This window comes from Cavia porcellus, unplaced genomic scaffold (assembly GCF_034190915.1).
Source record: "Cavia porcellus strain 051 isolate PalLab524CR breed Dunkin Hartley unplaced genomic scaffold, mCavPor4.1 scaffold_26, whole genome shotgun sequence".
In the NCBI taxonomy this organism is placed as follows: domain Eukaryota; kingdom Metazoa; phylum Chordata; class Mammalia; order Rodentia; family Caviidae; genus Cavia; species Cavia porcellus.
In genome coordinates this window covers 33674122-33687580 of record NW_026947509.1, presented here as the reverse complement: position 1 = coordinate 33687580, position 13459 = coordinate 33674122, and the positions used below count along the sequence as shown (strand labels likewise).

General features: G+C 37.4%; 1 protein-coding gene across 5 annotated transcripts in view; it reads left to right on the top strand.

The window, feature by feature from the left end:
* The window catches only part of Gigyf2 (GRB10 interacting GYF protein 2), a 128714-nt gene that overhangs the window by 18632 nt on the left and 96623 nt on the right, over positions 1–13459 (top strand). For all 5 annotated transcript variants that reach the window (XM_013157487.3, XM_063237101.1, XM_063237100.1 and 2 more), the window contains one exon: positions 6582–6666. In XM_013157487.3, coding sequence (XP_013012941.1) covers positions 6626–6666 — 41 coding nt within the window. In that variant the 5' untranslated portion in view covers positions 6582–6625. The remainder of the gene's footprint in view (positions 1–6581; positions 6667–13459) is intronic.

Here is a 13459-nt window from a genome sequence, read left to right as displayed (position 1 = left end):
AGTGTCCTTCCCAAATTAGTTACTATTTTCTGCCCCTTTGCCCCTTTTTTGTTACTAGGGATTGAACCCAGGGATTTGTACAAGATCCTTTACTGCAGAACTATGTCTACGGCCTATTATTTTTTACCTGGATCATTTTGTTTTTCCTTTTCAGAGGGTAAAATATTTTTCTATTTTGGGAAATAATTTATGAAGTAGATGGCTTGACTGGTCCTTAGTTTTGTACAGGTCATTCTGAGGGAGGATAGTCTGACTTGCAGGGAGGAAAAGGCATAATACAGAACCAAAAACAAGTTAAATACAGCGGATGCTAAAAACTTGTCATTTGGCTTTGAGTTTGGGAGGCATGGGTTCTCAAACTGATGGGAACCTAAAATACTAGTTTTTACCATGTGTAGTACAAGTGTTTTTAAAGAGGAGTTTTAAAGAGGAGTGAAGACTGTCTCAGGGAAATCGATGTTGAGGTTGAGTCAGGAAAGCAAATTCAAAATTGTGTCCTGGTAATCCAGACAAGAGTTTGGACTACATAAAAGAAGAATTAAAAAAAAAAAAAAAAAAAAAAAGGCAACAAAACTTTAGGGGCAGTCAGATTTGAGGTACCAGATTAGATGTGAGGGATAGAGAGGGAGTTTCAGGATACTGATGTTTTGAGCTTGGCTGACTAGGAAACTGAAAATAGTGCTAGCAATTTCATTAGTTGGTGATGATAGAGAAAAATAATCCAATTTGTCATTTAGGACTGGGGTGGGACTTTTTTTTTTTTTTTTTTTTAATCCATTGTATTTCCAAACAACAACAACAAAAAATAGAATAAACTACAACAAAATTTCAAAACACATAAATCAGGGCTGGGGGTTTAGCTCAGTGATGTAAGCGCCTGCCTGGCAAACATGAGGTCATGAGTTTGATCCTCAGTATCACAGGAAAAAGCAACTACCAAAAAACCCCATGTCAATCAGAGGGCAAGAATTGGTGCATATTCTGTGCATTGTGGGATGTGATTCTTGCCTTTGAAGGGCCATTCAGAAGTCCGGGAGAATTTTATTGTGTTAAATTCCCATTCCCTGCCTACCCTCTTGTCACTCTTAATTTAGTGGGCAAGGTTGGTAGAGAGCAGCACCACTTCAGTGTGAAAAGTTCAGAAAGTGTCTACAGAGAGCTTGTGCCAAAACTTGTTGAGAACTTTTCTTTCTTTCCCTTCCTTCCTTCCTTCCTTCCTTCCTTCCTTCCTTCCTTCCTTCCTTCCTTCCTTCCAAATCTTGCTGTATAGTTCAGGCTGGACTCTAGTTTACTATGCAGCCCAGGCTGCATTAGAAGTGAGCCTCCTGCCTTGGCCTCCTAGGTGCTGAGCTTAGAGGCGTATGCTACCATGCCCAACTATTGAAAGCTCTTTAAAAAATAAATTTATTGATTGATTGGTGAAAACTTTTGAGGAAAATTGGAGAAAGAAAGGTGACATTTTGGGAATTCTGCCTAGGAAAAAGTAAAGATAGAATAAAAATATCAGGATCATGCTAGTTATGGGAGAAAAGGAAATTCAAGGGAAGTTAGAGGTAGAAGAGCATGGCGGAGCAGAGTCCTAAAGTGTGGCTCACATTCAGAATTGTTTTATAAATTCAGAGCTGCTTTCTTTATAAAGGCCACAAGGCTTTTAAGGATTTGAACTGGAAAACATTTCACCAGGTGAGATTTACAATGGAGGTGAACCCTAATCTCTTTTAGTACTTCACTACATCCTTAGAAAAATTATTCAGAAGAAGACAGTTTCTAGCTGAACTGATAATAATTCAGAGGCTTTTAAATACACAAAAATCCATTACTTATTTAAATTGATTAGGGAAAAACTTAGAATTAAGAGAGTACTGTATAGTAATTAGTGTTCATGTTAGATTTCCTTTTTTTGAGGGGGGTGCAATGTTGAGGATTGAACTCGGTCTCATACATGTTGTATGAATACTGTACCACTGAACTGCATTCCTAGCCCTCTCCCTTCCTTTTTTTTTTTTAAAATTACGGTTTTGTTAAGTTGCCTGGGCCATTCTCAAAGTTACCTCACTTTCTCCTGAGTAGCAGGGATTACCAGTATGTGCTATCAGGCCTGGGTTAAATTAGGATTCTTCCATCAGCTGTTACTTCTTAGATTTTTTTGCTTTAATTTATAAAGGAGAATGAACAGAACAGTGTTGGTCTCTTGATATTTAAATCACTTGGATTAGTTCTTAAATTCTTTTTTTTTTTTTTTTTTAAAGACAAGGTCTCAGACTGGGTGCAGTAACAGTGGTGCATACTTGTAATCCCAGTACTCAAGAGGCCAGGGCAGGAGGATTGATGGCGAGTTGAAGGCCAATTTGAGCTAGAGATGGAGACCCTGACTCAAAAGACAACCGCCCCCTCCCCCCAACCAACCAAAAAGACTCGCTGTGTATTCCAGGCCATCCTTGAACTCATTATGTAGCTCAGGCTGGTCTGAAACTTAATTCAAGGCCATCTTCCTGTTTTGGCCTCCTGAGTGCTGGGATTACAGGTACGCACCACTATGTCTGGGTGTTTCTTAGGTTGTTTAAAGTGTTTACACTAAGAAACACTCTAATTTTTGTATAGAAATTGTCTTGTAAGCGGTGGTTTGATTTCTAGTTCAAGGCTTAAAAAACAAAAAAACCTATTGAGTGCTTTTGTTTTTGGTGGTATAGGGGAATTTATAATTTTTTTTAGATGGGATCTCATTAATTGCCCAGGTTTGAACTTCTTCTGATGCTTCATGCTTCATGAAGTAGCTGAGATTGCAGCTATGTGCCACCATGTGTGGCTGACTCAGCATTTAATATCTGTGCATTGTGGTAGTTTTGCAGTACCTAAAGCTTTTAGGTGGGGTAATAAAGTGGGCAGGGACAGCACTTCCTTGTTCATTATTTCCTAGATGCTATCTGAATCCAAGGGTTTTCTTATAATTAAAGACTGCTACTACATTTTGGCAGGCACTGTGGTATGCAAGCAACTCCAGGGGCCCTGTTTGTACCATTTGTGTTAATAGCAGCCCTGGACTTGCTTCTTCTACAACCTTGTGTGGCCATATGTGATGGCCTTGGAAGTTAAAGAGAAAAAAGTTGACATTGTTATTTTTAGTATTTTCACAAATACTGTCATTTGATTTTTAATTGGAATCTTGTTGTTTTATAAATTTAATCTGGTTCAACTCCTGACCTTCTTTATAAATTTGGAGCCATTTTCCAGTAGTCAAATGTTTCCTAGGGATTTGAATTTAAAACATTTGTCTAGGTGAGATTTAAAAAGGTGGTCAAAGACTGGGCATGGTGGCACATGCTTGTAATCGCAGCACTTGGGAGACTGAGGCAGGAGGATCCTGTGAGTTAGAGACCAGCCTGGGCTACAAAGGGAGCTCAAGGCCAGCCTGAACTGCATAGTGAGATCCTGTCTCAAAAACGGCAAATAAATAGATAAATAAATAAATAGGTGGCCAACATAGCTATTTTAGTTTTTTTTTTTTTTTTTTTTTTTAAATTTCTTTTTTTGAGACAGGATATCTCTGTCATTCAGGCTGAACTTCAAGTCCCTATGTAGCTCAGGCTACCTCGAACTTGTGATCCTCCTGCCACAGCTTTCTTGTACTGGCCCTACAGGCATGTGCCACCGTACCTGGCAATATGTTTTGTGTTACTACTAAAATCTTACAACATAGGTTGTGTCTGTGGCTCTATTTGATAGCCAGGTAGGTCCACATACTTTTAAATAATTGTTGGAGTGCATTATAATTTTAATAGAATCTCTCATGAGTCAGTTGTAAGACCCTCCATTTTATGTATTACTTAGAATTCATAGTGGCAGGTAAACTCTGGCTCAAGATTTCCTTATTGCTTAAAAATTTCTGTTTTGCATTTTAAAAAAGGCTCTTTCAAACTTACTTAGCAAACTAGTAGGTTTTTCTATAGAATGTCCTTTTTTTTTTTATACCGGGGATTGAACTCACAACCTTGTGTTTGCCAGGCAGGCGTTAGGCCATTGAGCTAAATCCCTGGCCCCTTAGAATGTCATTTTTATGCATGTTTCATTTATTCATATATTTTTTTATTTATTGCTTTGGTTTTTTTGAGCCAGAGTATTGATCTGTAGTCTAGGCAGGAAACTGGTTTGAGCCAGCCAACGTGCTTCAGAACCCTTCAGAAGATGAGGGCTCTTTTCCACCAATTGTGGTCACTGCTGCTGCTGGGCACCAGGGGTGACTTGAGGGTCACACCAGAGACAACACTGATGCCCAGGCGGCAGCAGCATCTTCCACAGTGGAAACCCTTCTTTGGCTCTTTTTTTTCTTGGAGAAGAATCTGGATAAATACTTACTGCTTCCTTGAACTCACTGTGTAACCCAGGCTAGCTTCAGGCTTGTGATTCTCCTGCCTCAGCCTCCTGAGTGCTGAGATTACAGCCGTGTGCCACCATGCCTGACTTTGAACAGAAATGCTTTAGGAAGAACATAGAAGTGAAATTAAGAGACTTAAGATTTCTAGATGTTCAGAGTCTGACTCCTGTAAATCACTTTTTGTCCTTAGCATTTTAGAAGTCTCTTTCTACCAGTACATTAGTTTGTTATTCAAAGCATTAATTGTATATCAGTTTTTAAGGGAAAATGCCACTGTTTTTTTAAAAATCAATTTAAAATTTTGACATTTGTTGCTTGTAAAGATTTTAAAAGCAATTAAATACTTTAAGTTTTAACTTTTTTTTTTTTGGTAATTGGGGGTTGAACTCAGGACCTCATGCTTGCCAGGCAGGTGCTGGGCCACCGAGCTCCATCCCTGGCCCAAGTTTTTACTCTTTCATTACTTTTCTTTTTTTTAGTGGTTTTGTTTTAGACTTGCTGTGTAGCCCAGGCTGGCCTTGAACTCCCAGTGAGTCCTGCAGTGCTGAGATTATAACTCTGTGCCACCACACTTGGCACTTGCTGAGTTTTACTTTAGTGCAGAATCATATTGTAATCATTTTACAGATATTTTAAGCAGCAATCTGCTTGTGTGCATACAATGAACAGTTACAACCCAGCCAGCAGCAATTGTAACATGGCATCTATTTAAGGTGCATTCTGATTTCAGAGAAGTTAAAAAATGTGGAAGAAATATCTTATTTTTTAAAGCATCAGTTACTTTAAGGAGGACACTACGTTTATTGTTTCTGAGTCTGAGTACATCCCTTGTCTGGCCTGGGCTGGGTGGTCACATAGGAGGATAGGAGTCTCCTGGAGTATACTTGGTTGACATAAGACCACAAATACCTTCCAGAAGGCAGGCAGATACATGAGTGGCTGATTACAGGGGCTAACATACATTCATTTTGCTGTTTCTAAGTTGTAGACTAATTCCTGTTTTATCATTTTTTCCAGTCATTTAAACAGTAATGTGTCTTAGAGCTATTTTATAATATATTTATAATTTTTACAGTAGTTTCTTTTTTTCTAAATTCTAATTTATTTTTTTCCAATTGGGATCAATGTTTGTCCAGGCTGATCCTGCACTTTTAATCCTGTCTTAACCTCCCAAGAAGCTGGGATTAATAGGCCATTGTACTTAGCTTACAGTTGTCTTTGAAAAGTCATTTATGAAATTCATTTAGTTTGTAATTTTAACTTGATGCTCTGTGATAATTTTTATCTGTGTATTATTATTTGTGGTACTGGGAACCCGAGGACTTCTTCCTGAGCTGTATCTCTAGCCTTTTTTAAAATTTTGTGACAGTCTGACTAAGTTGCCCAGGTAGAAGTGGAACTTGTTGGTCATCCTGCTTCAGTTTCCTAAGTGCTAAAATTTGGTTTTTGAGGAGGGTCTCACTGTAGCCCAGGCTAGTCTTAATTACCAAGTGCTGTGATTAAGGGCATGTATCACTATGCCTGCCTTCCAGTTTTTTTTTTCTATCTTTCTGAGACAGGGTCTCTCTAAGCAGTTTCGGCTGGCCTTGGGCTCAATTCGTAGCCCAGGCTGGTCTCAAATTTATAATGATTGTCCTGCCTCAGCCTCGAAGAGTGCTGGGATTACAGGCGTGTGCTACCACACCTGGCTCCAGGTTTTTAAACCCTTGCTAAAGTTTGAAGTGCTAAACCGAAATAAGGGAGAGGTGTGACAGTAGTAGCCAAAAGATAGGTGAAAGAGAGTCTTTATTTTAAGGTTCTTTGTGGTCCCTAATGGTGATTAGGAAGCTACTATAAAAGAGTAATAGGAAAAAAAATGTAACTGTATTACCCTTTATTCACTTTCCATTTCTGTGTTAAGGGGAAAATACTTTATTGGGTCCAAGTGGCCTGTAGAGTCCACTGCTATCTGCCTCACTAACTTCATTTTATGCCCTGTGTTCTTTGCTTAAATAACCATAAGAAGAAAATGAATTAGGAAAGAATGATGGATTTATTTATTTTGTTTTGCCCACTACATTGTTGTAAATAGGAATTAAAAATCATACTTTTGACTCTAGGTAACAGAAACATAAACACAGCATAAAAGCACCCACTATAGTTATGTCTTGTGGTCCACAATTCTGTACTTTATCTTGACTAATTGTATGAAGATATTTTTCTCTGACAGGTTTCTCCACATACAAAAAAATCTTTGTGAAAATACAGAGGAGAATGGCAGCGGAAACACAGACACTGAACTTTGGGCCTGAATGGTGAGTTTTCAGTCTCATCTTGTTTGATGTTGGATAATACAGTAGTAAGGTATTTGTACAGGTGCTGGGTGATCTATAAATGTGCATGGATTTGACACTTTGCTTCATCTGCCTAGTTGAAACCAGTGTGACTAGTTCAGTTATAAATTTTATTTGGTAAATAACTGCATTCTATAACTTCTTGTAATTTTTTTCTTGGTCTGATTGTGTTGTGATAATAGAATTTAAAACCTCACATAGTCTCATCATCTTAGAAAATTGTTTTATTTGAGCTCTTGTTTAGGAACATACACAATTTTATATAAATATAATTGTAACATTTTAATGTCTTATGTTTTCTCCTACAATGTTGTTTTGTGATCACTATTCATAGACTCATTTGAAACATAGTTCTTATGGAAATACTACTTAAATTTTATTGTATTGATGGGCTAGGCAAGTGGTCCAGAGTTATAAAGACTATTAGCAATAAATAGCCCATCTTAGGGTTAAGTTAGCATTTGCCATAATAACAATTAATTGACCTTTGAGTCTCTTACAGATATGTTTGGACCCCGAATATGGAATTCTCATGGAATTTTGAGATCCATCACATTGTAGTGTGACTTTCCCCCCTTCTTCTTCCTTTTCCCCAAAAGTTGGTGATTGAAGATCCTCTCTTCAGTGGCGTGAATAATGATAGTTACTTTTTCCATTCATTCCTCGAACAACCCCTTTGGTAACGTCAGAGGCAGTACCTAGCTAAACTGAATTAGTATCTTGAACGTTCTTGATTGTTCAATTGGTATAGTTTGCTAAGACTTCTTGTAAAAGATCCCTATTTGAGGACTCTTATTAGCTTACTCTATTATATACATACCTTTTTTATATATAATTCCTAGATGATCTTAACCTTTATTGCTAACTTTTGGAGACCGAAGAGAAATCACTTTGCAGATCTGAGAATTGATGCAACTCCTTTATGAGTTTGTTTTGAAAATGTTCACCTAAATAATGCAACACCTGTTTTAGTTATTTTATATTTAAATTTTTTTCTTACTACCAATTCAATATATGACTATGAAATTATGACTAATTTAGAAAAAGACATAATTGCCATTATTTTAGCAACCACTGTAACAGTCTTGGTGTATCTTTTCAAGTGGTTTTATGTATCTTATTTGTGTATATGTACGTGTACTTTAACAAAAATGGGATCATACTGTATATTTAATTTTGTAACCTTTAAAAAACTAAGTCAGAAACATCTTTTTATCAATAAATATTTACTATCCTATTAATAGTTGCATTGTATGGATGTACCATCATTTGTTTTAACTAGTCGTCTAGATGTGGCAGTTTCATTATTGAGCTTTTCATTATGAAAATACTTTTAGTGAAATTTCTTAATAGGTAAATCTTTATTCATATCTATTAATTTCCTTTTCTTTTCTTTTTTTTTTTTTTTTTTTTTTTTGTCTTTTTCATTTTTATCGGTACCAGGGATCGAATTCAGGACTGCACACTTGAAAGGCAGGCGCTTATGCCGCTGAGCTAAATCCCCAGCCCCTAATTTCCTTTTCTAAGTAGATTTAAATTTATATAGTTTACTCTAAACCATTTCATGTGCAGCTTTTTTGCTGTTTTTTGGAATTTGTAATTATTTTACTTTTATATATGCTGTCATGTCTTTTTCTTTGTGAAAACATGACTAAAATGGTAATGTAATGAAGATTTTTTTTTAAAGCATCCTGTTTTAGCTTTGAGACAGGGTCTCACTAAATTGCACAGGCAAGGCTTCAACTTGACGATCTTCCAGCCTTAGGCTGGTGTGCACCACCATGCCCACTGCCGTCTGATTGCTTTTATGTTGCTCTGGCAGGGTTCAGTAGTTATGTCAGAGGCTATCTGGTTTGTAGAGCTTAGATATTTTCTCCATAGCCCTTTTGCAGAAATGTTTGCTGGCCTGTGCCCTGCACCATTTGTTTTCAAACAGTCGTCTTAGTCTGTCAGTAGTGTCTTGCATGTCCTCCTTTACACTGGTACTCTAAAATTTGATGGTAATTTGTTAGATTGACCTAGTATTTTAAGCAGAATTTGAACTGAGGTAGCTGTAGCAGAGAGGGTAGTCCCCAGTCCTTTCCTTAAACAATAGTTGTACCTAATTGTTACCTCTGTTATCTGTAAACATTATAACCTAGGCACATTCCAGAGTCACCTGAAATGCTGATAAATGGAGCAATGAAGGTTTGAGCAGGCAGGCACTGCCTTATTTGTCAAAATAGCTTTTGGCAAAGGAAGTATGTGAGACCCTTAACCCAAGCAACGGAGAGCTGGAAAGCTACAGTGTGAATAGATTGCTGTCCTATTTTTCTGCGGGTAACATGATTGTTATGAAGTTTGAGGTCAGAAAGTGTGCTCAGAGCACTTGAGAATCAAGAATTTTGAGATTGATTACATTGGATCCATGTGTAACTTTTTTTTTCTCCATGTGTAACTTTGAACCCTATAGAAACATTTAGTGATGTTCTCTTTGTCCTTGTGAAGATCATTTTTGTAAAAATAATATAAAATGTACTTTTAAGAGATTTATAAAATGAAGACATTTATTGGTATTCCGAGGCCAGTTATGATGAGGGGAGGGCATTGGAAATTGTGAGGGATGGATTATATCTGTAGGCTTGGATTTTGAGAAGTACACAGAATCTTTAGGACTTAAATTTTATTTAGGGTAGAGAAATGTATTCTTGAATTACAAAACAGTTTTAAAAGGTGCATGAAGTTTCATGAAGAAAATGATTTCTAAGTGTAAAACATTAGTCACATTTTTAAAGCTTTCCCTTAAATACTACTCTAGTCATTTCCTGACCATCTATACAGCTTGCCCTTGCTTGTCCATTCCACTTCCTGCCCATCTCTCTAACTCTTTTCACGGTCAAAATAAAAATGTAACATGCCAAACATTTTATATACTTATTATTTATATTCAGTCCTCCAACTCGCACTAGAATGTGAGCTCCACTGAGGGCAAGAATTTGATCTGGATTTTTGTATAGCTGTTCATCATTGTATCTCAAATGCCTGGCATATAGTTAGGCTCTCAATAAATGTTTGTTAAATCAATGAGTAAATTGTTGGAAAGTAAAGTTGTTTTCCATGTTTTACTATTGTAAATGAATGGTGTGTGTTATATATATATATATATATATATATATATATATATATATATCCATTTCCCTGAATGGTTTTGTTTGTTGTTAATCATTTCCTTTGAAGTCCTTGGAACTGGAATTATTTTAAGGTTTTTGGATGATTCAAAGGCAAACTGACCACCAGAAAGGTTATAAAAATTTAATTGTTATCCCCGGTGTGTTTTATTTCACCTTGACAAAACATTTAAGTACAATCTTGATGAAAAGTCTTTGGTGCTAAATACTTTTGATTTAGGTTTTAGAATTTTCTTTGGTAATAAAAGCAACATTCCAGAAAATCTGGAGGAAGTAATAGCACAGAAGCAGGGAGACGGGGAGAAAAAAGCTCTAAAATAACTTTGTTATTACCACCTAAAGAGTCTTTGCTAACATTGGTTTGTATCCTGTTAAAGTGCAAATATGTAGTTCAGGACATTTTAAAAAGAAATTTTAGTTGTTTAATTTGGAGACAATATTTTGAGGGTGAAAAATCTACTTAGATAAGTCTAGGTGAGGATTCTTTTTTAATAGGCAGAATAATTAGAGACACTTACCTACGTGACTGTGAGGAAAAAGCAGAGGAAGCTTCTTTCAAATTATCTGTTTCCATAGGCTTAAGGAAGGCTTGTAGCTGGGTGTAAGGATGCATGTCTATAATCTCCGCAGTCTGGGAGGTTAAGGCAAGAGGATTACAAATTTGTGCCTAGTTTGGGGCAACTTACTTGGTAAGACCTTGTGTCAAAATAAAAAAGGGGCTGGAATGTAACTCAGTATGAAGGCCTTGGATTCAGCTCCCAGTCTGCTCTCCCTCCAAGTCTTTGCCAGTTGTACCATACAAGAAAGAGATATTTCTCTTTCCCCAGGGCACTTTCTATTTTTGTTACTAGTTACCATTTTGTAGTTCCATCTCTTTTGCTATGTATTTGCCTTAGGAACAAACTATTAAGAAACACACTGTATTTCTTAATTTTGGTGAGCCATTAACTCATGCCCTAGATATAGACAGTACAGGATTTTTTGGTTTGATTGTTTTGTTTTTTGTATTTTGTTCAGACTGGCTTTGAAAGCACTGTGTATCCTGGGCTGGCCTCAGACTCACAGTGATCCTACTGGCTCAACCTCCCAAATACTGGAATTATAGGCACATGCTACTAGGCCTAGCCCAAGGGTATATTTTAAAAAGACTATTAAGATGCTCAGAAAATGTTTTATCAGATGCCTGCTGTATTCTTGTGTCTGTGTCTACATTCTCAGTTTCTCTTCCCCTTATCACTCTTTCCAATTTATTTTGCTTTTTTTCCCCTCTTCTTCTCAACTACCCTTTCTTCACCCTAGCGGCTGTGCCCACCCCCTCCTGTGGTGAAATATTCTTGATAGCAGAAAGGGGTTGTTTAAAGACAAAAGAGGCAAGAAATTGCTGATTTAAGAACAAAGCTCTGAAGATGTTGGCCTTAACTATAACATGAAGTCGGGGAGATGCGCTCGGAAGCAGCTGTTTCTCCTGGAGAACCTTTGGGTTTATTTGCTAATTATGTGCCAGTGAAGGTTTGGAGAGAGTTTTGTTCAAGTTTGCATTTGAAACCAGTAATGTGGAGCATGAAGTAATGTGAGCGTGGAATAAGACTATTTACATAAGTTTAGGGTGCTATTAACAGAAGTAAACATGTGAACAAAATTTAGTTACAGGACTGAAAGATTAGAGGTTTAGTAAAATCTAAATGGGTATAGGAGGTGGTAGGATGTGAAGAGCAAAGGATGAATCCAGATTCTTAATTGAATGACTTATTACATGGTGGTTGTCTTTAGCTCTAGGAATTGAGTCCATACAGAGGTTTGGGATAGACAAGCTGATGAGTCAGGTGTGCAACTTGTTAAATCTAATAGCTGTATGTGATTATATATGAAAACCTGGTTCTGTGGAAGAGGGCAGAGCTAGATTTGAATCATGAGCTTCTAAAGAAGTAGTTTTTGACTCCCAGACCTTCATAATTTTGTATTGAAATTGTAGTTTCTTTTTAGGAACTGAAGTTTAGATTCTTCAGGTTTTTAGGGATGGGAGTTGTTTGCTTGTTTATTTGTTTTTTTTTTTTTTTTTTTTTTTTTAGACATAGCCTTGCTAAATAGTCCAGGCTCTCCTTGAACTAACTGGCAGTGGTCCTGCCTCAACCTCCTGGGTTCTGGGGCTACTGGTGTGCATTGCCATACCCTGCATGAAGTTTAGATTTTGAATAGTACTTGGCAGTGAAGACTTGGGGAGTTTTGAGTTTTTAGGCATCCTGTTGCTGGTACCTCTCAATTATTGCCTCAGATAGGACTGGTTTTCTGTGTTAAATAGACCTCACAGTAGGCCGGGGGATGAAGGCTATAAGGGTTAGAAAACTTTCTTGATTTGGACAGCATTGAAGTTACTGATGTACTCACTTTTCAGAGAAGTGGCGAGGTGAGAAAGCCAGCTGTGCTGAATCTTGAGGTGACTGTAGGAAGAGGAAGGATGTTCAGTGCTCAGCTACAGGTGAATGCTGTGGTTAGCTGGTCTGTTACAGTTAGAGACTAAGCGGGGAGCAGTTGCTTTTCAAGAAGAAAAGGTTGTATGGAGGAGATAAAGGTCATTGGCATGCTTTTAGGGAAGGATGTTACTTATATGCGTTTCAGCTTTTCCAAGTACCTGTAGGTTAAGGATTTAGAAGAGAATTGTCGACTGAGTCAAGAGTACAATCATTATTCCAAAGCAGCCCACTATCTTTTCTTAATTATAGTCACTGTGAGTGGTCCTCTCTTCATAGTAGTTAGAGGAATTATTAGGAATCTGTTTCCTCTTAGTAGGTCTCTGCATATAAGAAGTGGGCTTCATTGGGAGAACTGGGCTGCAGAATCCTTTGAAACTTTGTGTTGAGGAGAAATTGATGAGATTAGGGATGTTAGGCTACAAGGAGTCATCCCTGGGCATATGTGGCTGCTGATGCTGGAGTGGTTAGCACTTGTCAGTGTTTAGCTGTGCCCTCTGGTGGTAGAAACAATTAGGATGCATATTGGTTTTATAGAAGGGAGATAATTTTAAAATAATTTGTAATAAAAATTTGTTGTATGAAATTTCTTGTATGAAATACACCATCAGGCAACTGTACCAACATACAAGTAGTCCAGCAGTAGACTAAGGACTGGCTGTTGAGATCTTATTGTTGGAAAGATCATGGTCCTTTTAGTCATAAAAACTTAGACTGGATGTTTGTTCTGCTGGGCTATGACCATGATCAAGATATTTAACCTTTTAACATCATTTTAAAAAATCACTGTTATTTTTTAGACATCTTGCTACGCAGTATTCCTGCTTCAGCATCCTTAATGCTGGGACTACAAGTATGTGTCACCTTGCCCAGCTTATTAGTTGGCTTTTAAAACATAGTCTCCTAGTATATTCCAGGCTGGTCTGGAACTTGTGTGGATTGTCTTACTTCAGCCTCCTGAGTGCTGTGGCTACAGGGCTGCACCACCATGCACCCCTGTCATGTCATGATGCTTACATGAGAGTAAAGGAGCTAATTTGTGTATAAAATTCTGAACTTCTCTTCTCAGGGAGTGTTAATTCTACTTTTTCAAGAAGAAATCCAGCCTTACAGGCCTCT